This window comes from Thrips palmi, unplaced genomic scaffold, assembly GCF_012932325.1.
Source record: "Thrips palmi isolate BJ-2018 unplaced genomic scaffold, TpBJ-2018v1 HiC_scaffold_12, whole genome shotgun sequence".
NCBI lineage: Eukaryota > Metazoa > Arthropoda > Insecta > Thysanoptera > Thripidae > Thrips > Thrips palmi.
In genome coordinates this window covers 10,467,595-10,494,179 of record NW_023144623.1, presented here as the reverse complement: position 1 = coordinate 10,494,179, position 26,585 = coordinate 10,467,595, and the positions used below count along the sequence as shown (strand labels likewise).

Here is a 26,585-nt window from a genome sequence, read left to right as displayed (position 1 = left end):
GAGGGCTGGAAATAAAAACTAAATGTGGACGCGTGTGGGGGCGCGCGCCATGTCAGCCGTGTTTTACAGCCTGGCGCCCAAGCGACAACATTCTCATACTCCGCGGCGATGGCCGAGATAGTCGCGGCGGCAACATGCACAGCCTGCTGTTCTTGATAGCTCGAATTATTTTCCGTACAGTCGCTCCTGTGTTTTGTATTTTGACGTCGTTCCCTGGCTGTCTGCCCTCCTGCTGGAAATTCCGCCGCCGCTGCGAGGAAACTGAGCGGAAGAAAGTGGCGATGCGGTGAAATCCCGCTGGAAAGCGGCAGAAAGAAGAGCAGGGCATAAAAAAGTGACAATGCGGGGATGAACGGACGAAAGTGTCCGGAATGCCGTGTGTGTACGAGCGAGCCAGCAGCATGCCATCCGGGCACTTCTGTTTCTTTTTCTTTCACCTGACGAGTGGATCTCGTTGAACTGTGAGGCGCGTTGCGTCATGCGTGTGTGCGTGCTCGTAGAGGGAGTCGCTTAGTTAGTCTATCGCGATGACGTCACCTCGGGGCCCTTCTCGGCCACCGCCCCAAGGACCCTCCCGAGGACCTCTCCGAGGGCCTTCCCATGGACCATCTCGAAGGACCCTCCCACTCGGGACCCTTCCGAAAAGCCCTCCCGCCCGAGGACCAACCATCCCGAAGACCCTCCCGGGAGCCCTCCCGAAGTGCCCGCCGTGGTCTCTCCCGCGGAAAGGAGAGTGAAATGAAGCAGTGCGTGGCAGCGGGCCGATTACAGCGTGCCCGGCCTGCCCGCGGGGTTGCCGCAACGTGAGTGCTCGGATCAGGGCGTCTGGAGGAGTGAGGGGGGCGAGGCGAGTCTGCGGCCCTAATTTCGCATCTATCCGTTTAGCGATCGCGGCGGCGCGGCGGCAGGGCCCGGCCGGCCGCGGCGGGGCTCTACCGGGGCGGAAGCAGACGGAAGCCGGGAGGGGCGGGAACGGAAGGCTGGGGGCAGGGTCTATTACCGATGTCTTGGGGTGGAGCCGAGCCTCGAGCCGAGCGGCGACGGGACGCGGGTTCGACTCCCGCCGGGGTCCACCGTACTTTGGATTTTCTTGGTGTGTGTGTGTGTGTGTGTGTGTGTGTGTGTGTGTGTGTGTTAAAGTCCTTACCACAGCGAGCCCCGTTGAGCCCATATCAATTCGTCCGCGCTTGTTCCCCCTTTCAAACACCGAGTGAAAGGCTTGCCCTGCTCCGGTCCGCGGCGTGTCGCGCTGGCCGGGCCGGCCGGGCTGGCGTCACTAAGAGCGGCTAAGCGCTGCTAAGCGTCGCCCCTTGTCACATCCGTGCCTCGGCGACCCACAAAGCGTGCAGGGCACGGTGCAGGGCAAGGTGCAGGGGGAGGAAGCGGCGGCCGTGACTCCGTGCCGCTCCGTGCCACTCCACGACCAGGAGGCCCACTCGGCTTGGCACAGCGTCTCCGCTGCCCCGGCTAATTGTGTAGTTTGATTGGCGGTAGATTTGAAAGCAGCGTTCCGGCCGCGGACGGCCAAGCACCGTGTAATAGCTCGCTGGCTGGCCGGCCGGCGGTTGCGGTCGTCCGTTTTGGGCTTATTGAATCGGCCGGGCGACAGATTCGACTCGACTCGTGGTGGTGGCGGTGGGGAGCGTGGTTTATACTTACAGGGCCGCCGTCGGGTATCAAACTGTGTCGGTATGCGTGCGTATAGACAAAGGCGAGTCGAATGGCGTTGACAAGAGCTCCCGTTTAGGCTAGGTGGCAGATCTGCGGTGGTTCGTCTTTGAAAAACTTATCCCCTCACCCTCAAAAAATAAGTGAACCTTTTAAAAATATTTTATGAAACAAGAGTACCCTTGGCATTCCTTCTCAAAAATAAGTTGCTGTTTTTAAATTAAGTTACTTGGTACTTTTTTCTAGATTTGTTTTCTCGGCTGTTTGACATTGCGTCTGTTTGTTCCAGCGCGGCGACGACGAGCTGCTCCTCATCGGGCCGATGGCAGGGCGAGCTGCCCTTTTGCGGTGAGTCGGTTGCGCAGCCAGCCAATTAGGCCTCATGGCGCCGGAGAGAGAGAGAAGAAATAGGAAAAAAAAAGGAGTGGCCACCGATTTTTCCGATGAGGCGCCTTTTCTTTTGGGTGATGCACATCGCACAGTGCAGGACCTCTCGGTCGCTACCTCACCAGGCTGTTGCTGGCCGGGCCGTGTGTGGCAGTGTGGTGGCAACTGGCCAGTTGGGTTGTTGAGGTATGCCCTTTCAGGCCACCTACGTATCGCAGCCGACAGGAAGGCGCTTTCGAGCAAAATCAATGCGTTGTAGAAAAAAAAAACATTTTAAAAAATGATGGAGAGTTACTTGGCGGTCGGTGTGGGATCTAGAGCAACCGCACCGAGCGTTAGTGCAAGCTCCTTGTTTTTATTACGAGCCCGGGATTAGACCGGCGATCACATCTCCCGGGTGAAAGTGCCACGATCGAAGTTGCTCGAAAAACAAAACAAAAATTGACTGATTAAATGCTTGTTTTTCCACGCCTTGTGCGCCGATCGTTCTGCAGATAAGCCTCCGCATCGATTTTCCCGTCGATGCCTCGTAACGCATTGTTTGTACTTAGGCCCCTCGTTGCCCCATTTCGCCATTTTGCTTCATTGTGTGTGGAAAACGGCAGCCTCGCGATACGCTGGAAAAGCGACCTTGAAGCCGCTATCCATCTATCTACCTATCCAGCGGCGTCAGCGGCGACAAGCCGGACAACGTGGGAACGCCACGGACCGCTTTACATACAACGCCGCGGCGGTAATGAAACTTTTTTTTGTTTTGTTTCGGCAGGGACAAGTGCCACGTGCACTGCCCGCCAACAGTCGCTCCCATGTATGGGAATTGACATCCTGATAGTGCGCCGCTTGCGCCCGCCCCCGCTTCGTTTTGCAAGGCCAGGATATGTCATACGGCGATCGCGAAATCGATCCGAGGCCCGTGTTGACGATGCCGCCCTGCAGGGCCTGCAGGGCCCGTGGCGCAACGCTCTGTCTCTGTCGAGCGGGACGCGCCGCGAGTGCGAGAGAGACAGAGCAGACAGAGCGTTGTTCGGCCCGCCGTCCTCGTCCATTGTGCTGTGTGCTTTGACGTGGCAGGTGGAGGGCCTCTCCGGGCAGCGCGACTCTCGGTACGTGTGACACAATTGTCAACCGGGGTGCTTCGTGTCTCAAAACGTGGACGCCTGGAACGAGCCTGGAACCCCTGGAACGCGCCTGGAACGCCCCTGGAACCGTTGCATGGCCGCGGTGCCGTGGTTTCGACTGAGTGCACGGTGCAGCCGACCCGATGGCGTGAAGTGGCCGAAGTGGGTCGCTGCCAAATCGAAGTAGTTGCGAAGCCCAGCGACGCCCTGCAAAGCTGATTCACTGGCAAACGATCTGTCTGCCAGTCGCCCTGTTCGCTCGTCCAGGAAACCAGCGAAGCGACCCCTTTCGCAATGCGTCCTTTTTATTGGGACGAAATTCGGTACCGCCGCGCGGGCCTGGTGTCCTGTGGTGTCGCCACCCGGTGTCCTTTTCACAATAATGTCCCTTCCTCTACCAAACCCGAAGAAACCCTCTCCACTCCGGTTTTGGTGCTGTTTTGATAGTTCATTTTCATAAAAAGTTACAACCAAAAAAAAAGTAAAAAAAAGAAGAAGAAATTCTATTCTTTTTCTATTTTTTTAACGTGTAAAAAAATAAAAGTGCGGTGCGTGTGTGGCGGAGGTCGGCGAGTGCGTCCTGCGGCCTTGCAGCTTGCAGCCCTGCCAGCGTGTGAGATTGCGCGCCGCGACGCTGCCTGCCTGCCTGCCTGCCTGCCTGCCCCTTGAGGGACAACAAAAATCGCGTTCATTTTTCCCACCGGCAAATATCACACCGTCGATTCTTCCCTATCCTTCCCTCTCCGCCACCAGCAGCACGCACTCGGCCGCCTCGTCAGCGCCGCCACGTCCCGGTGCTGGCGCCAAGTCAAGAAACGGCCACACGAGAAATGAAATAGGCTGCCAAAGGTTATAGGTCGGCCGCCATCACTGGCGCTGTGCTGCGGCCCCGCGCCGCCCCGCGCCCCATCCTGCAGGACATGTCATGACAGATTCCGCCGCTAGATACCCGGCAAGCCCGGCAGCACGCGACAGGGGTGCCTTCCTGCCGGGGGAGGGGAGGGGGGGGCCGCTGCCGTGAGGCCTTCATTGCCCTCGGACAGGCGGGCCGGGCTGCCTTTACAGTGTACGTGCAAGCGGCACGTGACGGGCCCAGCGAGAACGAGAGCGAAACTGCAGGACCTCCCGCGCACGACTGTCTGGTGTCGTAGTTTGACGATGGCGAGCAGAGTCGCTCCGCGTGGAGCACGGCGATGCACAGTGGGCCAGAAGACCGGTGGAGGCGGTCTAAGCCCCGGACGCGTTTTGAGCTACACAGTCGCTAAATGAGACTCGAACCGAACGTGTGACCCCACCAATGGATTGCTCTCCGAACGAGGAATCCATTGGTGGGGTCACACGTTCGGTTCGAGTGCCATTTAGCGACTCTGAAGCTCAAAACGCGTGCGGGCTTTTGAACCGCCTCCGCCGGTCTTCTGGCCCACTGTGCGGCGACACCCAGACGACACGAGAAGTGCATAGCACCGCGATGCAGCGGTGCACGCTGAGGCCGTAGACCTCCCCGGCGAGAGTGGCGCCGCCTGGCGGCGTGACGGCGAGCCAACGCAACAACGCCCTGCCAAGGTCACGCGCACCCCGCGCTGCCACGCCACGCCACGCCGCGCCACGCCACGCCGCCACCGCAGCGGAAGCGGAGCGGAGCGAGCGGTCATCCCCTCCACGCCAGAGTTCAGATTGTCGAACTGGAAAAAATAATACAATACTGCACCCGCCCCTATCGGGCGTCGAACGCCGGTCTGCGATCTTGAGACTCGGCGTCGCTACTCCCACAGCCACGCTGTCACTGTCCTGGGCCCCGCTGTCGCTGTCCTGGGCCACGCTGCTGGCAGAATTCAGGCGCGCTGTTTCTTTGGCCTGCAAGTGCGTGGGGTTTTATTTGCGCGTCCACTTGCTTGCTTTGGAAGTGAGGGAGGAAGTGAGGCACACTGCGGAAACGAGGCGAAGAGGGCCTCCCCCGCACCGCTCCTATTAGGGCCCTTCCCTGACGTTCAAGGCGATGGAGTCTGGCGCACGCACGCAGCGGCCCCGTCGCTCCGTCTCCGTCACTCTCACGGGGCGTCTCGCGGGAGTGCGAGAGAGACAGAGCGACAAAGCGTTACGTCGTGGCGACGAAGGGCACACAGCCGGAAACTTTTAGAGAGAAACGTTACGTAAATTGAAAGAAATTCTTGTTTCCCATGCGACCTTTGGCGCGGATCGGTTGTATTCCCTTTGAAACGTTAAAGGTATTTTTGTAAACGCCGCGTCGTCTGTGATTACTGCGGAAGGGCGTCCGTGACTTATGTTGTTTTCCACAGTGTCGCGCGGTGGATTAAGAGGAGAAATTCCTTCCTGACTCCGTTATTACTCTCGGTGTACAATTAGGCTAACGTGTGAAGAGGCTCGCCTCCCCGCACCGCGCGGCACCGCACCGCGCCGGTCACGCCAGCGAGGGGTGAACCGGAGAAACCCTCGAAAACGACGTGTTTCCTAATGGTGTAGTTCCCGAAGCAGCAGCGCGCGCTTAGCACCCGGCACGTCGCACAGTGGGCCAGAAGACCAGTGGAGGCGGCCGAAACTCCAGACGCATTTTGAGCCCAAGAGTCTGCTAAATGGGGCTCGAACCGGACGTGTGACCCCACCAATGGATTGCTCTCCGAACGGGGAATCCATTGGTGGGGTCACACGTCCGATTCGAGTCCCATTTCGCGACTCCGGAGCTCAGAACGCGTCTGTGGCCACCTCTACGGGTCGTTTGGACCTCGTTTCGGAAACGCAGCCGGCCATTGTCTTATTCGCGGCGTTCGGTTGAGCGTGCCAGGCGTGCCCGTGACCGCGACGAAACGCGCGCATAATACAAGGCCGAGGGCGCAGGGCTGCGCAGGGCGGAGGGAGCAGCAAGGCGCAGCAGTGCCGATCAGCAAGGCGGTGCGTCGCGGTGCGTCGCCGACCGAGACAGGCGTTTGGAGCCGCCGCTTCCTCCCGCACAAAGCGAACAGCGCCAACAGACCGGCTCCGAAGAGTGCGTCGCTCTGTCTCTGTCGCACTCCAATGCGCTCCGCACGCGAGAGAGAAAGAGAGCGAGAGACAGCTGCCTGCCGGCAGTCGATGGCCTTAGAGGCGGGTGAGATCACTCCTATCGCCGTATCGCACGCGCTCGCGCAGTCTCGCGCAGTCTCGCGCAGTCTCGCGCACGCTGCTTGATCGGTCCATCATTACCTCGGCCTTGACTCCCGGGAAGACGCATCCAGGAAGGCCCTGTTGCTGCGGGGCAGTCTGTCTGTCTGTCTGTCTGTCTGTCCATCTGTCTGTTCGTCCGTCAGGATCTGATTTTGCTGAGCAAAGTCAGGCCTCTGCGGCCCTTTGGAAAGGACGTGGACTTTGCCGCCTTCCCTTCGGTCCTTCCCTTTCGTCCTGCAGTCGGATTCCGAGAGCCGTTTGCGTCTCTCTCGCACTCACGGGACGCTCCCTACGGGTGCGAGAGAGACAGGGCGACGAAAACGACGCGGCGCCCTTCGGGGTGTGAGTCTCGCATTACTTGATTAGCGCCTTTCTCAGGCCGATGGCACAATGGTGACGCTGTCAGGGCGGTTTACTTTCCTCGCGGACAAAGCGGTGTCCTTCCCCGGGCTAGAAAGTGGGAGGGAGGGAGGGAGAGAGAGAGAGAGAGAGAGAGAGAGAGAGAGAGAGAGAGAGAAGAGAGAGGAGAGGCGTGGGGGCGGTTTCGGCAAGAGGACCTAATGAATCCGATCAGCGGGTCAAGATACAGGCCTGTACGTGACGCGGCCGATATGAAGACGATGATTCAGGTGTCGGTGAAACTTGATTCGGCCGTATTGTTTTACCGACCTTTCCCAATTGTGCACTGTCAACAAGCGAAGCGCACGCACTGGGGAAAAAGCTCCCGGTTATGAGTTCTACAGCCCCGCAGTGGCGGGTTCGACTCCCCGCGGCGCCGCGCGCGGCTTTTCGAAAGCCCGCCCGAAGCGCTGGAGAGCGAGGAGCGAGCCGGCTGATCTGCGATCCCATCCCATCCCATCCCACAGGAAAGTAAAACCTCTTTTGTTCTTTCCCTGCTAACGCTGCTCTTGTCCCCCTCCTGCGCTCAAGTCTCCCTGGCTTTGCCCGGCGTTGCCTCCCGCGGCGCCTCGGGACCAACGTCTCATTGCGCTGCAGGGAAAATGGGAAAACGCAGCGCAGTCGGAGTGGTTTCACCTCGGGAGGGCCTGGGTCCCGGGTTCGACTCCCGCCCCCGGGGCCGCGCTTTTTGACGCCGTAATTAGATCTCGAGCGATCCCCGCATTGAGTTAGTTAGACGGCCTGCCGCGTCACGCCGCCCTGCCGGCCGGGCCCCGCTAGCGGAGCTCCGCCCAGTTTGATACAACCAACAAACAACAATGACAACTCACAACTCATCGCCTCCTTTTCATCCATCTCACTCCCGGTGGCTGCGGCTGGGGCCGTGGTGGGGCCCTGGTGGGGCCCTGGTGGGGCCCGCGGGACGAAATCATTACAATACGAAAATAGAAAGGGGAAACGGGGGAGAAATGAAGAATCAGGACTGGATAATCAATATTTATTATCTGTCAAGCGGGCGGCGACACACAGAGAGCAGCAGCACCGAGGCACTTCCACTGTGTGTGTTTAGGGGCGAGTGCCCGCGGCACTGTCGGTGTGTGTGTGTGTGTGTGTGTGTGGTGTGTGTGCTGCACAGAGACGGCCTACCCCACTCAGTTCCACCTCGCGAGGCACAAAGTGCCCATAAAGTCCTCGTATGAGCAGCTCGGCCGTCCCAGTAAATCTCGCCGTGTGTGTGTGTGTCTGTAAGTGAATACCTCGAGACCGCGCGCGGCTGAGCCCGCCTCAGCCCAGTATGGCCGCCTCGAAGCCCTGTCCCGACTTACTCCGCCGAGGCGACGTCCGTTCGGTTCGGCTTTCTGAAGGGACGTTGCGTGCAGTTTGAGTGCCAGCCAGCCAATGGGCGCCAAGGCCTACGCTCCTCGCCGATGGCGCTTCGTTTCCGTCCCCGCCTACCTTTCCCTTCCGCCTGCCGCGCCTTGCCGCCCAGTCGGGCCAACCGAAACCGACGAATAATTATCTTTTGTGATGATGAGAATCGTCGAAAAACACAATCCAGGGTGTGGCGTGGGTGGTGACAGTGTCACGCCCGGCGAGGCGCCGCGCCCGTCTGCCTGCCTGTCCGTCCGTCCTGCCTGTCTGTCCGTCCGTCCGGGAAGAATCACACATCGCACGCTGACCTTTGTGGATTTAGCGACCTTTGCCTGGCTCGCTGCATCTCGTTGGCGCATTCCGCGTTGGTACATCATCTTCTACCCTCCGCCACGCCGCCTCGCTGTGCTTCCTCCTGCCGGCCTACATCGTCCTGCACTTCTCCGTGTGTGCACGCGCGGCCCGCGTGCGTCGTCCGTCTGCCGTCCACACATGGAGTCCGCGAGGAGACCAAGGGGGCTCTTCGTTAGGGGCGCCGTGAGCACCCCATGAGCCCTCCGAAAGCGGAGCGCCGCTTGCGCGAGCCCCGTTCGTTTTCAGAAAGCCATGCGACGTTTCGACATTTCTTGGACACAGTGAAAGAAAACGTTTTGTTTTGTTTAAATGATGGCGTGAGTGACTTTTCCGCACATTCTGGAGGCCCGTGCGCCCGGCCCGCCTTCCTGGAGGCCGCAGCAACAACAAGCTTGTCGCAAGCCAGTCGTAAAGCTGAAGGCTCGCTTCGGCCGCGCAGTTATGACCCTTCATTTTCTACGATTCGGCCGGACAGGCGAAATAAAGGCAGGCCAATTAGATGAAAGTAGGTTGGGTCAGCTGTCTGTGCTTCTGCCTCCGCGTGTGCGCTATGGCTGTTGTTGTTATGTCAGCTTTCTGTGCTTCTGCCTCGGCGTACACTGTCTGTTGTTGGTTAGGTTAGGCTAGGTCAGCTGTGCTTCTGCCTCGGCGTATTCTGTCTCGGCGTATTCGGCCTCGGCGTATTGCTGGTTAGGTTCGGCTCGGTCTATGCTTCGTGCGCCTCTTCTTGTTGTCCGTGGCGTCCGTGACGGCGTCCACGCGTGTCCGCTGCAGGGCGGGCCGCCCCGTCCTAAACACATCAGATAAGCGGTCCGTAATTGCAGAGCCTCTCGATCATCTTATTACTATATTACCGCGGGCCAGGCGGCGGGGCGCGGCACCTCTACCGAGCCTCCAGCCGCGGCCTCCAAGACCAAACGCATTTCTGTTCATAAACGTGTTTTTGTCGGCGTGGCTGCCCGCTGTGTGGCGCGGCGCGCGGGAACTAGAGAGAGAGACGGAGAGACAGGGATGGCGGCGCGTTTTCCCAAAAGACGCACTCTGTGTGCTTACCCCGGGAATCAGCACGTGATGCTGCCGGTGGTTTTCGCTGTCTCTCTCGCACTCGTGGCGCTTCCCGCAGGGCCGCGAGAGAGACAGCGCGGCGACACGCTGCCCGCTGTCCCTTTATGCGTTTTGAATAGAAACGAGGCCTTGTTCGTCTCAAGTCGCCGCCCGGCCTAAGCTAAGCTCGGCCCGCTACGCGCCGCTCATGCCGTCCCTGGGTCGCGCCGTGTGCCTCCAAAACAATCTTCCCGCGCCGTTCTGCTCCAGAAGGGCCGGGAGGGCCGGGAGGGCCAGGAGGGCCACACAGCGGTGCGCGACGTGACGGATCGGTGTTGGCCTTGAGTGGGAAAGGCCGGCGCTGGGGGGTATCGGACTACGGATGGATGGGTCCGGGTTCGACTCCCGGCACCGGCGAAGTCTTTTCGCCGCGGGGGGCGGGCGAGGAGGACGACTGGCGAGAGGCAGCCGCCGCAGGGGGTAAAGTCGGCCCTAGGCTTGGCCCTAGCCGCCTTTCTCTCGCACACTTTTTTCCGCTTAGCCCTTGTACTTGTAAACGCTCTGCCCGGCCGCGGGGTAACATCGTGTCCAGGCGCAAGGCCTTCCCGACGTCCCCGGCCACCTGCAGCAGGGCCAGCAGGGCCAGCAGGGCCCGTCGGAGTGCGGGGCCAGCACAATCCGCGCCATGTTTTATGCATACCGAGCTCGTCCCGCGACCTGTCTCTCTCGCACTCGTGGGGCGTGCCGCAGCGTGCCGCGTGGGCGCGAGAGAGACAGAGCGACGAAGCGCTGCGGATAATGATCGGCTGCCTGTATCGCACGGCCCCGTTATTCGCCCTCACGAGACTGATCGACGTCAACACCTCCACCGGCCGCAGACTGAGAGTCGTCCCGTCTCTCTCGCACTCATGGCACGTCCCGTAGAGGTGCGAGAGAGACAGAGCGACGAAAGCGACTGGCGGCTGGCTGGCGTCGTCCCAGACACTGCTAGGCCGGGCTACGCGCTGGAGGTGGCCGCGGAGGGGCTCGGGGTGGAGCGGAGGCATCATGGCGATCGGTAATTCTAGAGCACGGCAGCTCGGCGTGGGATCGGCGGAGAGGCGTGGCAGAGCGGAAAAAAAAGAAAACTGAAATCCCCGAAGGTTCACACTCACTCGGCGCGAGAGCACTCGGGATGATGCTCCCCAAGGTCTCGTTTTCCCTCATTAGAAAGAAGTGTCCGTTTGACACTGTGAAATGTGATGAGCGTCCGGCGACGGTGGCGCAACCACAGAGCCACCCGGGTTTTGCACGTTTGGCCGTGACCACTCGCTCCGTCCCTCTCTCCGTTTCGCTTTTTCGTCGCTCTTTCTCTCTCCAGCGTCCAGTGGCGCTGCGGCGCCCGCTTGCGACAGACGGTTGTTTGCTATTGATAGCGGATCCGACGATCGGCAGGTTGTCGCGTTGCCGGTGTTTGAGGCCCCAGTGTTATTGGGTCGGGCATGCCGCAAAGGGCCTTGCCGGGCCCTGCGGACCTCGCGGAGGGACACTGTAAGCTTGCCAACTTGTCGCCAACCGCAACACGGCCAACCAGTGATCCGTTTTATTTTATTTTTGCCTCTTTTTTCTCTTTATTGTGGTACGATAAAGTCTACTTTCACAAAAAAAAAGTTTTCACGATGTTTTACCTTTTTTTATGGCTGCGTAAAATGTTGAATGAAGTAGTGCATGTGCAAGCATTTTGTGCTCCCTGATATGAGCTGTTTGAGCAAACAGTACACACAAAACCGGACAGACAGACACACAGGCAGACAGACAGACAGACAGACAGACAGACAGACAGACAGAGGGCGCGTGGCTAGCTGCATCGTGACCACACCGCGTCCTCGGCGTCCCCGGCCGGCCTCCCTGCTTGTGGAACAGGCACACGTCTTGGAGGGCCGGACGAGCAGTGTAGTCGTGAACAACGTGCCTGCACTCGATTTAACAGTGTCCCCGTGTGTCCACAGGCACCAATGTGGCGCTGCGCAAGCCGGCCAACCAGTCCACGACGGTGAGGGGCGGCGCGGCGGGCAACGCGAACGACGGCGACCTGAGCACCGTCCACGACGGCCGCCTGTGCACCGAGACGCAGCGGGAGCCGTCGCCCTGGTGGCGGGTGGACCTGCTCCGGCCGTACCCCGTGCGCACCGTCAGGATCACCACGAGAGGCTGCTGCGGTGAGTGTTCAATGACCTCGCGGCCGAGTGGGTTCAGGCGTCGATTCCTACTTCAAAACCTTGGGTTCAAACCCTCATGAAATAATGATTTTGTTTTATTTTTCCTTCGACTTTGCTTGCAAATAGGGCTTTTAAATTAACTTCCTGGGCGTGAAGCCTCCCACACTCGGCCGCAAACGCGTCCATCCTTGCGCAAGCCCTGCTCGCTGGCATTCAGGACACTCGCGTTTTCTTTCGATAATAAAGTTAACGAACGTGCTGTTGCGTGGAGTGGAGCGTGCAGTGGGGCCCGGCGCGGCCCGGTCGGACCGCGCGCCGTTTTTGAAATGTCAGCAAGCTCCCTTTGGTCGGGCGGGTCGGCCTGCGCGGCCCGCCGCATGCAGAGTGGCCATTGCAAAGTGCACTTGGCGCCGGTTCAAACCCCGCCCGGGTATTTTGCCTTCCCTCACAAAGAAAAACCCTGCTGAAGCCGCGTGTCTGTGTTCGGCAGGGCACCAGCCGCTCCAGGACCTGGAGATCCGCGTCGGCAACAGCAGCCATGACCTCCAGCGGAACCCGCTGTGCGCCTGGTTCCCGGGCACCATGGGTAAGTATCCCCGAAAGGGAAATAAAAATTAAAAAAACGGCGATAAAAAGCGAAAACGCCTCGCATGATAAAAGCGGAGCTGACGCCAGTCGTCCGTGGAACGAACTCGGACCGCGTAATGGCTCACTGTAAAAAAGCGATGGCGACCTGTCGATGACGTCACCGTGCCTCCAACGAGTGTCTCTCTGCCCGCAGAGGAGGGCGTCACCAAGATGTTCAGCTGCGCGCGCGCCCTGGTCGGCCAGTACGTGTTCCTGCAGCTCGTCGGCGTCGAGGGGTCGCTGTCGCTGTGCGAGGTGCAGGTCTTCACATCGGAAGGTGAGTCTCACCCAAGCTGTCTGGGCCCACGCGCACCGGGACAGGCGGTGTCTCCCTCGCACTCGCGGGCCGTCCCGTGCAGGAGCGAGAGAGACAGAGCGACCGGTCGGCCTTGCGTCTTGAACCTGCACCAGTAGTGCGAATGGGGCAGCAGGAAGAGAGAGACAGAGAGAGAGTCGTACGTTACCTGGCAGTGCTGTTACTTAGACACACCGGTAACTAATGCCAACGCGGTGCCGTCCTGGCAGGTGGCTGTGTGTGTGTGTGTGTGTGACTGTGTGAGTGCAGCAGCACTCGGCAGCACTGAGCGTGCGGTGCTGCCAACTACAGTTATTGGCCGTCCGTGTAAAGAGCCTGGAAAAGAAAGAAATACGAGTGGCGCCCCGTCTTGAAAGTCTTGAAAGTCTTGAAGTGGTGCCAGATCGGATTGGGGCGGCGCACCGTACCATAGCGTACACGAAAACCGTTTGCCGCAGCGCGCGGTTGTAAAAAGACGAAATATGTAACCGGGAGTCGAACCACGGACCTTATCATCGTGGAGCGCGCGGTGCGTCAACTCAAGGTAGCCCGGAATGCCGCGGAGAAAAACAGTGAACCGGATGGATGGGTGGAGGAGTTCGTGTAGGACTGCACCCACGGCCTCTCTCTCTCCCCGTTGGTTTGATTATCGCTCTTTGAGCGTGACGAGGGTGAGTGTGTGTGTGTGTGTGCGCGCGTGCGTGTGTGAGTGAGTGCGGCACGCGTTGTCGCCCCCAACAAGTTAATACAGTGCGGTGGTGCGCATGCTGCGTGCACCGCGTGATTACATTGTAGCGCTCCATTCCGACTTTGGTTCTTTCATTACGGCCGAACGTACCTTTTCTTTTCCTAAGAACGGTTCGGGAGAAAAACACACCCGCCAGACAGACAGACAGACAGACAGACAGACAGACAGACAGACAGACAGGCAGTTCGGCATTATGTAAAGTGTCGCGCCAAACGAAAAAAAAAACAATCTTGTTGGATTTGAACCCACGCCCGTTGGGTTAGGTGGCGAGAAAGCGGCTTGGAGTGCGAACTTGTCAGTCACCGCGGCCGGGCCGGCCGGCTTCTCTTTTGACTATCGATTTATCATCATTAGGGTTGGGAGGTTCGGCCCCCCCAGCCGGGGCCGGCCGGGGCCCGCGACGCGTGGTAGTCCCCAGCGGGGGCTCCGCTGCTCTCCGGAGTAAAGTTCGGCCTATTTCGGCCAAGAGATAGCGTGACTCACCTGGCTAAGTTCAAACACTCATTTAAAAAAAAAAACATGATTGGTTGTGTATGCCTGCGAGTGAGTGTGCTGGTTGATCTGTGTGCGTCTCAAGAAGCGGAGCGACGGAAAGGTGAAAGGAACCACCGTGGTGACGCATGTCCGTACGGGACGGCAGCTGGATTTCCACCCAATGTCTGTCTGTCTGTCTGTCTGTCTGTCTGTCTGTCTGTCTGTCTGTCTGAAGCATCGTGCGAATAGCATAGCATAATGACACTTTGGGGGCACCGCCAGCGCCGTGCAGCGCCGAGCAGCGGTACGCGCGTGTGACAGCCGAACACTCGTAGAGATGGGAAGGAATGCTTTTTAAAAAGCTTCACGACCAGCCGCCTACTCTCCCTCTCTCTCTCTTCCTCAGGATCCATGACGAGGAAGGTCGACGTCGTTTTTCCTTGTTTTTGTTGTTTTTGTCGGCGTTCGAGTCGTGCGTACGCGTGTGGTTATTCATTGCGGTGTGGGAGTTGTTCATTTCTCCTACCTAAATGTTCGCCTACCTGTCTATTTCGCCTACCTATATTTCGCCTACCTAATAAAAATATTGAAAAAAAATATTCAAAAAAATATTGCCTTTTTTTCGCCTACCTATAGTTCGCCTACCTAAAAAAAAATTAAAAAAAAATTTAAAAAAAAAAAAAAAAAAATCGGCGGCAAAAAGTGGCAATACAAAGTCTCAAGGAACCCGCCGATCAGCTTCGGTTCTTAGGGGAAACCGGGCCTTCATCCGACCTCCCGCCGCGCAATTCGACAGATTAGTGGGTTCGTTTTGGGGCTGGCCCACCCGAAGTGCGCGGGGTTTCTGTGGTACAGTGAGAGTCCAGATTCAGAGGCCTTACCTAAAGGGGGGTCACTTTGGGGTATTTGAACCCGCGACCCCGAGTGCCGAGTCTAGTCAACTCCTCTCCCCTGACCGCTCAGCCACCGAACCAGCTTTCGGCGGCGATGTCGCAACTCCTCTTGAGCTGCCGTTCGAGAAATCTGGTCCCGAAAAAATTGTACTTTGAGCGGTCTCAAACCCCGGGGACCTGCTGCTTCCCATATCATGCTCTTAACCACTGAGCCACCGGGACGCCAGGGCCCCCCCTGCCTGCGCTGGTACTCATCTTCTCTGGATATACCTCCCCAAGCAATTGGTCGCCGAAAAAATTGTGTATACTACCGGTCCCAAACCCGGGACCTGCCGCTTCCCTTATCATGCTCTTAACCACTGAGCCCCCGGGGACGCCATAGCACCCGCCCCCCTGCGCTGGTACTCAATCTTCTCTGGATATACCTCCCCAAGCAATTGGTCGCCGAAAAAATTGTGTATACTACCGGTCCCGAACCCGGGACCTGCCGCTTCCCATATCATGCTCTTAACCACTGAGCCACCGGGACGCCATGGCACCCGCCCTGCCTGCGCTGGTACTCAATCTTCTCTGGATATACCTCCCCAAGCAATTGGTCGCCAAAAAAATTGTGTATAATACCGGTCCCGAACCCGGGACCTGCCGCTTCCCATATCATGCTCTTGACCACGGGCCACAGGGACGCCACGGCACCCGCCCTGCCAGCGCTGGTACTCAATCCTCTCCGGATAGACCTCGTCAAGAAGTCGGTTGCCTCTGCCGAAAAATATGCTCATGGTACTAGTCTCGAACCCGAGACCTGCCAGTCAGGAACGCAGCACTCTAACCACTGCGCTACTTGGTTGCTACGCACTGCGCTCACCCCATCGCCGAAGTTATTATTTGTCCAGCATCAAGCAAGATGGGTGGCTTTTGAAGTTTGGCGCTAGGTAAGTGGCGTGCATAGCAACCTGGTAGCGCCGTGGTTAGAGTGCTGCGTTCCCGACTGGCAGGTCTCGGGTTCGAGACTAGTACCATGAGCATATTTTTCGGCAGAGGCAACCGACTTCTTGACGAGGTCTATCCGGAGAGGATTGAGTACCATCGCTGGCAGTGCGGGCACCATGATCCTCCGGTAGCTCAGTGGTTAAGGGCACGTTGTGGGAAGCGGTAGATCCCGGGTTCGGGACCGATAGTTTATACATTTTTTTCGGCCACCAATTGCTTGGGGAGGTATATCCAGAGAAGATTGGGTACCGGCACTGGCAGGGCGGGTGCCGTGGCGTCCCTGTGGCTCAGTGGTTAAGAGCATGATATGGGAAGCGGCAGGTCCCGGGTTCGGGACCGGTAGTATACACAATTTTTTCGGCGACCAATTGCTTGGGGGGTATATCCAGAAGATTGAGTACCAGCGCAGGCAGGGCGGGTGCCATGGCGTCCCCGGGGGCTCAGTGGTTAAGAGCATGTTATGGGGAGCGGCAGGTCCCGGGGTTTGGGACCGGTAGTATACACAAATTTTTTTGGCGACCAATTGCTTGGGGAGGTATATCCAGAGAAGATTGAGTACCAGCGCAGGCAGGGCGGGGGCCATGGCGTCCCCGGGGGCTCAGTGGTTAAGAGCATGATATGGGAAGCAGCAGGTCCCCGGGGTTTGAGACCGCTCAAAGTACAATTTTTTCGGGACCAGATTTCTCGAACGGCAGCTCAAGAGGAGTTGCGACATCGCCGCCGACAAGCTGGTTCGGTGGCTGAGCGGTCAGGGTAGAGGGGTTGACTAGACTCGGCCTCGGGGTCGCGGGGTTTAAAAACCCAATGTGACCCCTCTGAGGTAAGGCCTCTGAATCTGGACTCTCACTGTACCACAGAAACCGCGCGCACTTCGGGGGGCCAGCCCAATACGAACCCACTAATCTGTCGAAATTTCGCGGCAGGGGGCGTCGGAAAAGGCCCGGGTTCCCCTAAGAACACCGAAGCTGATCGGCGGGTCTCCTTGAGACTTTCGTATTGCCACTTTTTGCCGCCGATTTTTTCTTTTTTTTTTTTTTTGAATATTTTTATTTAATTTTTTTATTAGGGAGGCGAACTATAGGTAGGCGAAAATGGCAATATTTTTTTGAATATTTTTATTCAATATTTTTATTAGGTAGGCGAAATATAGGTAGGCGAAATAGACAGGTAGGCGAACATTTAGGTAGGAGAAATGATATAGACTCTGCGGTGTACAAGTAATACCGGAAAAAAAAAAAAATAACACTGGTGTAAATCAATTTAGAAATTTTCTGATAAACGGTTGATTTTCTGATAACTTGACAGACAAACATCAGATTTCGAGTATTTTCTGATTACATCAATTATTTATCAGAAAGGGGTCATCAGAAATGTTTTTTTTCTGATACTTTCATAGGTCATCAGAATGGAGACATCAGAAAAAGAGACCTTTCTGATAAGTCGATCTGATTTCTGATAACTGCAAGTTATCAGAAATATAATCGTCAGAAATGTTTCTGATGTCTGATGTTCAAAAAAATGAGATCCCTGTAAAAAAGAAAGTTTACATAATTTCAGTTTCAAATTTGGTGAGTGTCTTGTTTGCAAGATTTGGCTAGGCCAGTTTTTATCTTTATGAGATCGAATCACATTTACCGTCTTTTTGAGAGTTAACGGCGAGCTAGCTCAATTTGGACTGCAGATTTGGATCGGACTCGGTTTCGACCCCCCTAAGACGTTTTCCCTGTTTCCGAGTCTCATGTAGATCAAAATATATATTAACAGAAGAAAATGATTGTTCTGATATATTTCTTTATGAGTCCAGCCGATGTTATCAGAATTAAGTCATCAGAAAATAGAGGCATCAGAAACACAATTATCAGCAATAGGTGTCCGAAAAAACATCAAAACTCAGACATGAGAAATGTTCTGATATGCAAAAGTATCAGAAAATTTCTGAGTTGATTTACACCAGTGAAAAATATTAGAAAGGCGGCGTCACTTTGAAGAAATAAAACTACGAAACGAGTACGGAAACCACCTGAGAGTGCTCTCGTGAAGTCGGTATGTGTGTGTGTGCGCGACCCCCTGTGCGCCACACTGTGTGCCTAGGCCCCGCAATAAAGACAAGGGCAATCGAGTCGCCCCGGCCATCAAATTGGGGTTCCCAACAACAACAACAACATGACCATCATCAAAGCGAGCGGGGGTGTTAATGCGCCGGAATGTCAAATGTTTTCACTCGTGTGCGTGTGTTTGTGTGTGTGTGTGTGTGTGTGTGTGAGGGGCTGCTCGCCGATTGGCTGGGACGTCGATCCGATCTGTGTCGGGAAAGGGAAGTACCCGCTCTGAGTGACTTGCGGCGCAGTCGTGGAGTGCATGGGGCTCTGTGTGCGTGCGTGCTTGTTATTTGTGTGTGTGCGGGGGGAGGGGGAGGGGGATAGTCGTTTCGGCCCCGTTTCTCCTTTTCGGTGTGTCGCGCGCGCTGCCTAGCGCTTGCCTAGCGCTGCCTAGGTCGTCGGCAGCACAACCACTACTCTCGCACTTCCTTTTATGCTGCGCACACACACTCACACACACACACGGCCATTCTGTTGTGCCCCGCGGTTGCCGGGGCAACGGGCTGTCAGTCATCAACACGCCGCGGGCCGCTCATCCCCAGTGTACACTCGCCGACTGATAAACGGCACTCGGCCCCTCCCCACCCCTCCCCCCTCACCACCCCACTGCCCCCAAGGCCCCCACCTGAACGCTATTCGACAGCAGCCCCCACTCCCGTCAATGAATAGTATCTGAACTTGGCAAACAGCGCGCCGACCGGGTCGACCCCGCGCGCGAAGCGCCCAGCCAAATGTTGTTACTTTTCCCCCCGGTGAAAGCCCAGAGCCCAAAGCCTGCGCACCCGTGAAAGCCTTGAAAGCCCGCAGTGGTACGGCCGCGTGAGGTTCGATTGCCGCCAATGTGTGGTTTTTGTTCTGTGACGCGCGGCCCGGCATTAGGGAGGCCGTAAGTCCCAACGGCGCCTGTCTTTATTTATTTTATTTTCGACGTTAATCACCGACGCTATTAGTTGGCGGCCGCTACTTAGTCACTCGGCCACGCGACCGGCCCGCCCCCCCGAAACTAGGGTGGCCACACGGCCGGGGCGGCCTTCCGCGCGGCGGCCTTCCACGGGGCGGCGTTGCACCCGCCGCGCGGCAACCTTATCTTTGGCACCGATTGGGCGACACACGCGATGGGGCAATATAGAGTGTCCACCCGCCGCACTTGCGTGTGCGTGCGCACGCGCGTGTACGTGTGTGTGTCTTTGTGTGCGAGGTCTGACGTGAGCGCTGTGTGTGTATCGGCTTCCCCTCGCGCCATGCTCTGTGTTCGACACCCTGGAGGCCCTGGAGACCCTGGAGGCCCTGTAGGCGCGCCTCTTGTGGTCCCGGTGGCGCGGTTGGCGGTCGCTGCCAGGCCCTGCCGTCTCTTCCGTGGACTCGTGGACCTCCCACGCCGCGGTGCGCGGTGCGGTGCGCGGTGCGGTGTGCGGGTCTCTGGGCGTGGCGTGCACCTGTATGGCGTGCGCGGCGTGCGCGGCGTGCCCCCCACGGGGCCGTGGGGTGTGGCGGTGCCCCGCGGCCGGGTGCGACTTATTGAGCCTGTGGTGACCCTGGCCGTGCCTGGCCGCCGGTGCGGGTGCATCCCATCCACGGCCACGTCTAACCATGTTCCTTTCTCGTGTTCACAGAGTTCTCCGACGACCGGTGCGCGCCGGCGGGCGGCGCCGCGGACACGGAACTGGCGGCGTTCGACCGCGTGTGCTTCGAGCTGGCCGTCAAGTCGGGCGGCTCCTTCGAGGCGGCGCGGTCGGCGTGCCGCGCGCACGGCGGCGACCTGGTGCACGGCCTGTCCGGCGCCAGGAACCTCTTCCTGCTGGCCGAGCTGGAGCGCCGCAAGCAGACCCTCAAGACGCAGCTCGTGTGGATCGGCGCGCAGAAGGACCCCGGCGTCGTGTCGCGCACCTGGCGCTGGGTCGACGGCGAGGTGGTGGTGCGCCCCGCCTGGGGCAAGGACCAGCCCAACAACTACAACGGCGAGCAGAACTGCGCCGTCCTGGACGGCGGCCGCGGCTGGCTGTGGAACGACGTGGGCTGCAACCTGGACTACCTGCACTGGGTCTGCATGCACAGTGAGTACCGCCATCGAGATCCTTTTGGGGAAGCGCCTGGCCAAGCGGAGGTAGGCAGCCCGACGACACCCGTGCCGCGCGGCCGGGGTCTTGCCTACCCGGCAGGCGCTCCGCGGCGCGCCGCTCGGAACCTCGGAACCTCAGAACCCCGGAACGGAGGGAGGAAAGGGAGGGCGACGGCGACGTCGGTGGCGCGGACAGGGGAACGTCCGCGCGGCGTGACGGCGGGCAGCGCGGACAGCGCGGCCGGGGCGTGCAGGTGTCGACACGTCCCTTCCCGTCGCGTGGTGTGCGGGTCGTGCCTCTTCCCTCTCCCTCCCTCTCCAATTTGCAGGACTGCAGGACTCGCTCCACTTGCTGCACAATGCCCGACTGGCGGACCACGGCGGACACTCTCGCTTCGCCCGCCTCGCCTCGCCTTGCCTTGCCTTTCGCATAACCGGCGGCCGGCAAGGCAAGGCGGGCCGGCGGGCCGACCGGCAGGGCGCCGCTTGGCGCCGCAAGGCCACTCGTAATTCAGCTTTTACTGCGCGGCTTTTCCTATCATCCTCTTAATTCCACCGCTCGGCGCGGAGCGGAGTGAAGCGGAGAAACCGCCTTTTTGTCTTTCCTCGGCCGGCGCGGCTGTCTCTCTCGCACCCGTGGCGCGTCCCGTAGGGGTGCGAGAGAGACACGCTCGGTGGCGCGATGCGATGCCGGGAAGGCCCGGTTGGACTAGCGCGGACTTGGCGGGGCCACGCCCAGAGTGGGCGACGGCGTGCATGAGCTGGCCCGGCGTGCCGGCCTGCCGGCGTGCCTCACTGGACTGACGCGGTCGGCGGGCGGGGCCCCGGCCGGGCCGGGCGGCGAGCCATCCGGGTTTAGTGCGCGGGCCAGCGAGCGGACGAGAACGAGACGAGCCGACCGCGCGGCGCGAGGTTCAACAACTCGCCGGCCTTGAGTGTTCCAGAAACGATGGCTTGGCCGCTTGGCCCCAGCCTGGATCCGAACCCTCCGGACCCTGCAGACACGCCGGGGTACTCCAGCAGGTGGACGGGGCGGGGCGTGGCGGGCGTCGTGAAGGGTGTTGCCGGAAGGGGCAGTGGCAGCGAGCGACGGGACAATTAACTCAGCAGGCTGATCCCGGCTGCTCTCTTCGCTCTGTCTCTCTCGCACTCATTGGGCGTGCCGTAAGGGTGTGAGAGAGACAGACGGCGACGAAAGCAGTGCTCGGTATCAGTCCGCTGCACGCGCTGCGTCCAACCGGGAAAGCAAACTTCTTCTGTTCCGTTCACCGTACACGCGCCTTTGTTTTGCAGTGCCCTCGTCCTGCGGCTCCCCGGACAAGCTGGTCAACACGACGGTGGTGGGCAGCAACCACTCGGTGCACGCCGTCATCTCGTACCGCTGCCCCGAGGGCCACATGCTGGTGGGCTCGGCGAACCGCACCTGCGCCAAGGACGGCTTCTGGACCGGCGAGGCGCCCAGCTGCATGTGTGAGTACTCTGTCTCTGTCGCACTCGTCGGGCCACCCGGAGGGGTGCGAGAGAGACAGATAGCCGTACCGAGTCATGCCGTCTCGAACGCGCGGCGAACGGGGATCGGAAGCGCCCGTCGTCTGGAACGGCGTGAAGTAAGACGCAGACGTCGGCGAGGTGTAAGAAAGCGGGCAGCGCGCACCACACCGGGAAGTCACGTCATCGTCGTGCCGTGCCGGCAGTGCCTCTCGGCGCTGCGGCTGCGCTTGCGGCGTTACGCACGCCGACTTGCCGACGCGGCGATACTCCTCGCGGCGCCGCGGCGATACCCCGCGCCGCAGAGGGAAGTGCCGCCGCCAGGCCGTCAGGCAGGGAGTATCGCCGCCTCATCCTGAGCCTCTGCTTCCAGACGTGGACTGCGGCGGCGTGACCGCCCCCGAGAACGGCGCCGTGAACCTCCTGGACGGCCGGACGACCCACGGCGCCGCGGCGCGCTACTCGTGCAACCTCAACTACACCCTGATCGGCCAGGAGCGGCGCACGTGCGGCGACGGCGGCAAGTGGACGGGGGACCAGCCCAAGTGCCTGTGTGAGTATGGGTGAAAACCGTAGCGGGCGCGCGGATTCGAACCCGGGTCGCTGACGTGGCTTTCGGTTTGCAGTCGACTGGTGCGGCGAGCCCCCCGCGGTGCACGGCGGCTTCGTAGAGACCAGCGGCCGCAGGGCCGGCTCCATCGCCACGTACTCGTGCCAGCCGGGGTTCATCTTGTTCGGCACGGGGGTGGTGTCCTGCGGGCTGGGCGGCGAGTGGTCGGGCAAGGCCCCGCAGTGCAAGTACGTGGACTGCGGCGCGCCGCCCATCATCGACAACGGACACTACCGCCTGCTCAACGGCAGCACCACGTACGGCAGCAGCGTGGAGTACGTGTGCGACCAGGACTACTGGCTGGAGCCCGAGAACCAGGCGCGCCAGCTCTGCACCCGCGAGGGCAAGTGGTCGGGGGTCACGCCGTCCTGCGAGAGTAAGTGTAGTCGCCGCGTCTCTCGCACCCCCCTGCTGTGTCTCCAGTGCGTGGATTTGACCCCCTTTCTTGTACCAGAAATCACCTGCGGCGAGCCTGAGGTGCCCGGCGGCGGCTACGTGGTGGGCATCGACTACAACGTGCACTCCAGCATCGAGTACCACTGCGACCCCGGGCACGTGCTTCGCGGCGAGCCGCACCGCCAGTGCATGAACAGCGGCGACTGGTCCGGGGAAGCCCCGGCCTGCGAGTGTGAGTAGTGGCCGGTGGTGGTGGCCGAGGCCTGGCCAAGGCGACCGTGGCTCGGCAATGACGCGGTGCTCTGTTTGCAGACGTGGACTGCGGGAAGGTGCCCACCATGCTGTACGGCTCGGCGCACTACGCCAACAGCACCACCTACCTGGGCAGCGTCATCACCTACTCGTGCGTGCGCAACTACCGCCTCGTCGGCGTGCAGTCCCGGCAGTGCCAGGAGAGCGGCCAGTGGAGCGACGGGTCGCCGCGCTGCGAAGGTAAGGCAACCGTAGGCAAGCGAGCTGCACCATGGTTTTGTTTCTCTACTCTCACTTCCAACCCGAAACCCGCCGGCAGAAATCCGGTGCCCCGAGCCCGTGCTCGCCAACCACCGCATCCTGACGGTGACCAACAACGACCGGCAGTACGGGCGCACGCTGATCCGCACGGCCGAGAACGCCGCCTCCTCGTCCACCACCACGTACAAGATCGGCGCCCTAGCCAAGTACCAGTGCGAGCGCGGCTACAAGGTGGTCGGCGAGACGCTGTCCACCTGCGAGGACAACGGCCAGTGGAGCGGGGAAGTCCCGCAGTGCATCTGTGAGTAGCGCGTCAGCAAGCGTCGGCGAGTTGGTTTGGCGCTTAACGGTGTGCTTGATGTCTGTCGTTGCCCTTGCCCCCAGTCGTGGACTGCGCCATGCCCCAGCCCACGGCGCACGGCCGCTTCACGCTGGCCTCCAACATGACGTACTACGGCGCGGCCGCCATCTACGAGTGCGACGAGAACTACGAGCTGGACGGCCACGCGCGCCGCCTGTGCATGGAGAACGGCACGTGGAGCTCCGACACGCCGGTGTGCAGGGGTGAGTCGAGTCGAGTGCAACTCTAAAAAAAATAATTCGAAAAGTAGCGTTTTTTTCATGTTTTAATATCAAAACTATTGTTTTTATTCCCCGCAGAAATCATGTGCCCCGAGCTACAGAACGAAAACGGAATCACGGTCCAAGTGTCGACGCGCAGCATCGGCGGGGTCGCCCACTACCAGTGCCCTCGCGGACAGTTCATGGAGGGCAACTCCACCAGGATCTGCCTGAAGCGGGGGCGGTGGAGCAGCAAAATCCCCAAATGCTCATGTGAGTTTTCTCAGTGCAATGGTTTATGAAAGGTAGGCAATACTTCTAATCTATTCTGTGTTGCATTTTAGGGGTCGATTGCAAGCACCCTGGCCCTATTGAAAATGGACGTGTCATCGTAATGAATGACACGACAACATACAACAGTGCTGTGGAGTACCATTGCATACCACACTTCGAGCGGGTGGGTCCGTATTTACGGAAGTGCATGGAGGATGGCCAGTGGTCTGGGGAAGAACCCACATGTCAATGTAAGTAGAAAGTCATGACCTTACACACACATGAATTCGTGTGTAGTAACCATTTAGACATTGTCAAGTTATCACAAATTATTTTATTTCAGTGAGTACTGGAGAAGCAAGTGAGGCTCAGAATCTGGGCTTACCAATTGGTATTGGAGCTGGTGTTCTTCTTTTCCTTCTCCTTGTCTTGGGCCTTATCTACCTCCGACTGTAAGTATAGCTACTTCAGATTATTTTAAATTCATTTTACTACTAATTTATTAATTTTTTTAAAAAAAATTTTAATTTCTCCAGTCGGAAAGAAAGACCCATTAAGAACACAGAGAATGTGCAAGCAGCACTCAGAAAAGAGGATCAAAATGCTGCAGTTATGTCCTTCTCGACCTTGAATGATGGCACCAATGGAGGTGTTACGCATCTTTCTACAAATATTTATGAAAACATACATGACCACACTGATAACATGTATGATGCCCCCTATGAAGAAACTGAAAGGAGAAATGGAAACCATCATTATGAGGCTTCCCCTGTCAGCAGGCCAGGCAATGGAGCTACCGTGACCATCAACGGAGTAGCTGTTCGTTGATAGGCCTCCTGAGCGACTAAGATAAGAAAATTGTGATTGATAAACAAGTTTCTAGTTGGGAGAAGTGAACCTATTTTCATCTTACTGATGCTGCAAAGAACCAAAATTCACTCTCCAGTGTCAGACAATGAAGAAATGATGGACTTCCAGTGAAGCATTTTTCTTTTTGTCAGGTTCTTTGTTGATTTTGCTAGTGCCAAGTGACTAAGTCACATAGATCAGAATTAGATGAGGCAAAGCTGCCATCAGGAACAAGCCACGAGGGTGCCAGATATTTAAAGGTTGCAAGGGCCAGGGCATTGGAATTGGATTTTAAATTAAATCTTTTATACTGTAATAGGTAGCACTGCTCTCTACCTATTTTAGCGAATTTTATCATTTCAGGCCAAGGTCTATCTTAAGATTTTAAAAATCGATTTGCCTTCTTGTGTTCAGAATTGTTTGGACTCTTTTTTTTTTTTTTTTTTTTTTTGTCTTTTGTGTAGTGAAGCCCAGTGAAATATCGAGTTTGCAACAGATAAGAATTAAATGTGATCTGTACTTCTGTGACATCTAATACTTCTCGCTGTAATTTATATTGTTTTAAAAATTTTGTTTATGACAGTGTAAGAGAGAGTTTTAGGCTTGAGAAATACCTCCTTAGTTGGCAATGAAAAGGCTATTCCAGACCACAGGGTGTTTCACAATCAAGTTACAAACATACGTAAATGGCTTTATTGCTCAACTTAAAATATTTTTGAAAGTTACTGTATTGTGTAAGAACTAAACCTGATGGTGGTAGTTTCCCACCATTTGTTTTTCTCATCAAATATGACTATGAAATGTTGTAAATTGTAAAGGGTTACAAGTAAAATTATTTATGTGTGTATATAATAGTAGTTTTATGTTTTAAGATGTGATGTTATGCCAATAGTTTGAGAATGTTGCAGAGTGGCCAGTTAGTAAGTGATAACTCAGTATCAAATTTTCTTGAACAGAACAGACAGACTGCAAGAAAAATTACTGTAAAAGTGGTTGGTGATGCTAGATTGTATTTCTGGTCACATGCCCCTGTAAATAGTTTAAGCTGATTTTAATGAGTGATGTAGTTGTAAAATGTTTGTTAAGTGTCCAGTCACAAACTACGTTCGTAGATCGCAATCGGCAAACAGTCCCTGAAACTGTGTGTCTCAAAGTTCAATCTGAAAATAAAATGAAATGTATATAAAACAAGTGTGTGTATGAATGAGTGTAAATGTGAATAAGATTGATTTCAGACTGATGTTAAAGAAATTTCTTGTGGAAGTTGTGTAAATATGTGATTCATGCCTGTTAAACATATCAATAGGGGAGAACATAAATAAAAATGAATTGTTCAAAATAGTACTGCATTGCTGACAGCCAATTAACATGAAGTCAGGTTTAAATTGATTTGTCAGTGATTGCTCATGTTTTTGAAGTATACAGCATATCTTTGTCCATCTTGGAGATCATAAACTAGTTACAGTTTTAAAACAATATTACTGTTCTTTTTTCATGTAGCGTTGACAGACATGTAACTGCGTGATAATTGAAATAAATAAGCTGATTCAACAGTGAACTATTTGAATTACTTTGTTGTCTTGCTGCAGAACAAAGGAAAACAGAATAAATTTCACTCACGAAGTTTAAAAGAATGGTTATGTATTTACCAAAATTACCAATATATAAAGCTCCACAGAATACATAAATTTTCACAGACCCAACAAAGCTGACACCTGGCAGAAAATTCTAACAGGTGGGATCTTACATTCAAACAAATGCTAGGCTCCTTCACTCTTGCGAACACCCATCAATACCCTTACACAGCAGACACCTTTTAGCAGTACAGGGCAGTGTAGTACAAGCTTCTTGCTTACCCAATACAATCACACAACACAAACATAAACTGACAATTTCATTAATAAACGCCAATTGGAACGTACACGATTACAACAGTCTCATCAGATCTTGTATGTAATTGGTAATATTAATAGTACTTAGATTGAGGGGAATAAACTCAAACACATAATAAAATG

At 57.0% G+C, this 26,585-nt stretch overlaps 1 protein-coding gene across 1 annotated transcript in view; it reads left to right on the top strand.

The window, feature by feature from the left end:
* LOC117640008 (sushi, von Willebrand factor type A, EGF and pentraxin domain-containing protein 1) overlaps positions 1-26,128 on the top strand; it is a 76,123-nt gene extending 49,995 nt beyond the window's left edge. The window contains exons 3-18 of the mRNA XM_034376164.1: positions 1,958-2,016; positions 11,489-11,698; positions 12,189-12,284; positions 12,480-12,602; positions 19,435-19,875; positions 21,174-21,350; positions 21,742-21,921; positions 21,995-22,354; positions 22,433-22,606; positions 22,687-22,866; positions 22,946-23,188; positions 23,272-23,451; positions 23,548-23,721; positions 23,793-23,972; positions 24,065-24,173; positions 24,258-26,128. Of these exons, the coding sequence (XP_034232055.1) occupies positions 1,958-2,016; positions 11,489-11,698; positions 12,189-12,284; positions 12,480-12,602; positions 19,435-19,875; positions 21,174-21,350; positions 21,742-21,921; positions 21,995-22,354; positions 22,433-22,606; positions 22,687-22,866; positions 22,946-23,188; positions 23,272-23,451; positions 23,548-23,721; positions 23,793-23,972; positions 24,065-24,173; positions 24,258-24,549 (3,178 nt within the window). The 3' untranslated portion in view covers positions 24,550-26,128. The remainder of the gene's footprint in view (positions 1-1,957; positions 2,017-11,488; positions 11,699-12,188; positions 12,285-12,479; positions 12,603-19,434; positions 19,876-21,173; positions 21,351-21,741; positions 21,922-21,994; positions 22,355-22,432; positions 22,607-22,686; positions 22,867-22,945; positions 23,189-23,271; positions 23,452-23,547; positions 23,722-23,792; positions 23,973-24,064; positions 24,174-24,257) is intronic.
* Positions 26,129-26,585: the final 457 nt, after the last annotated feature.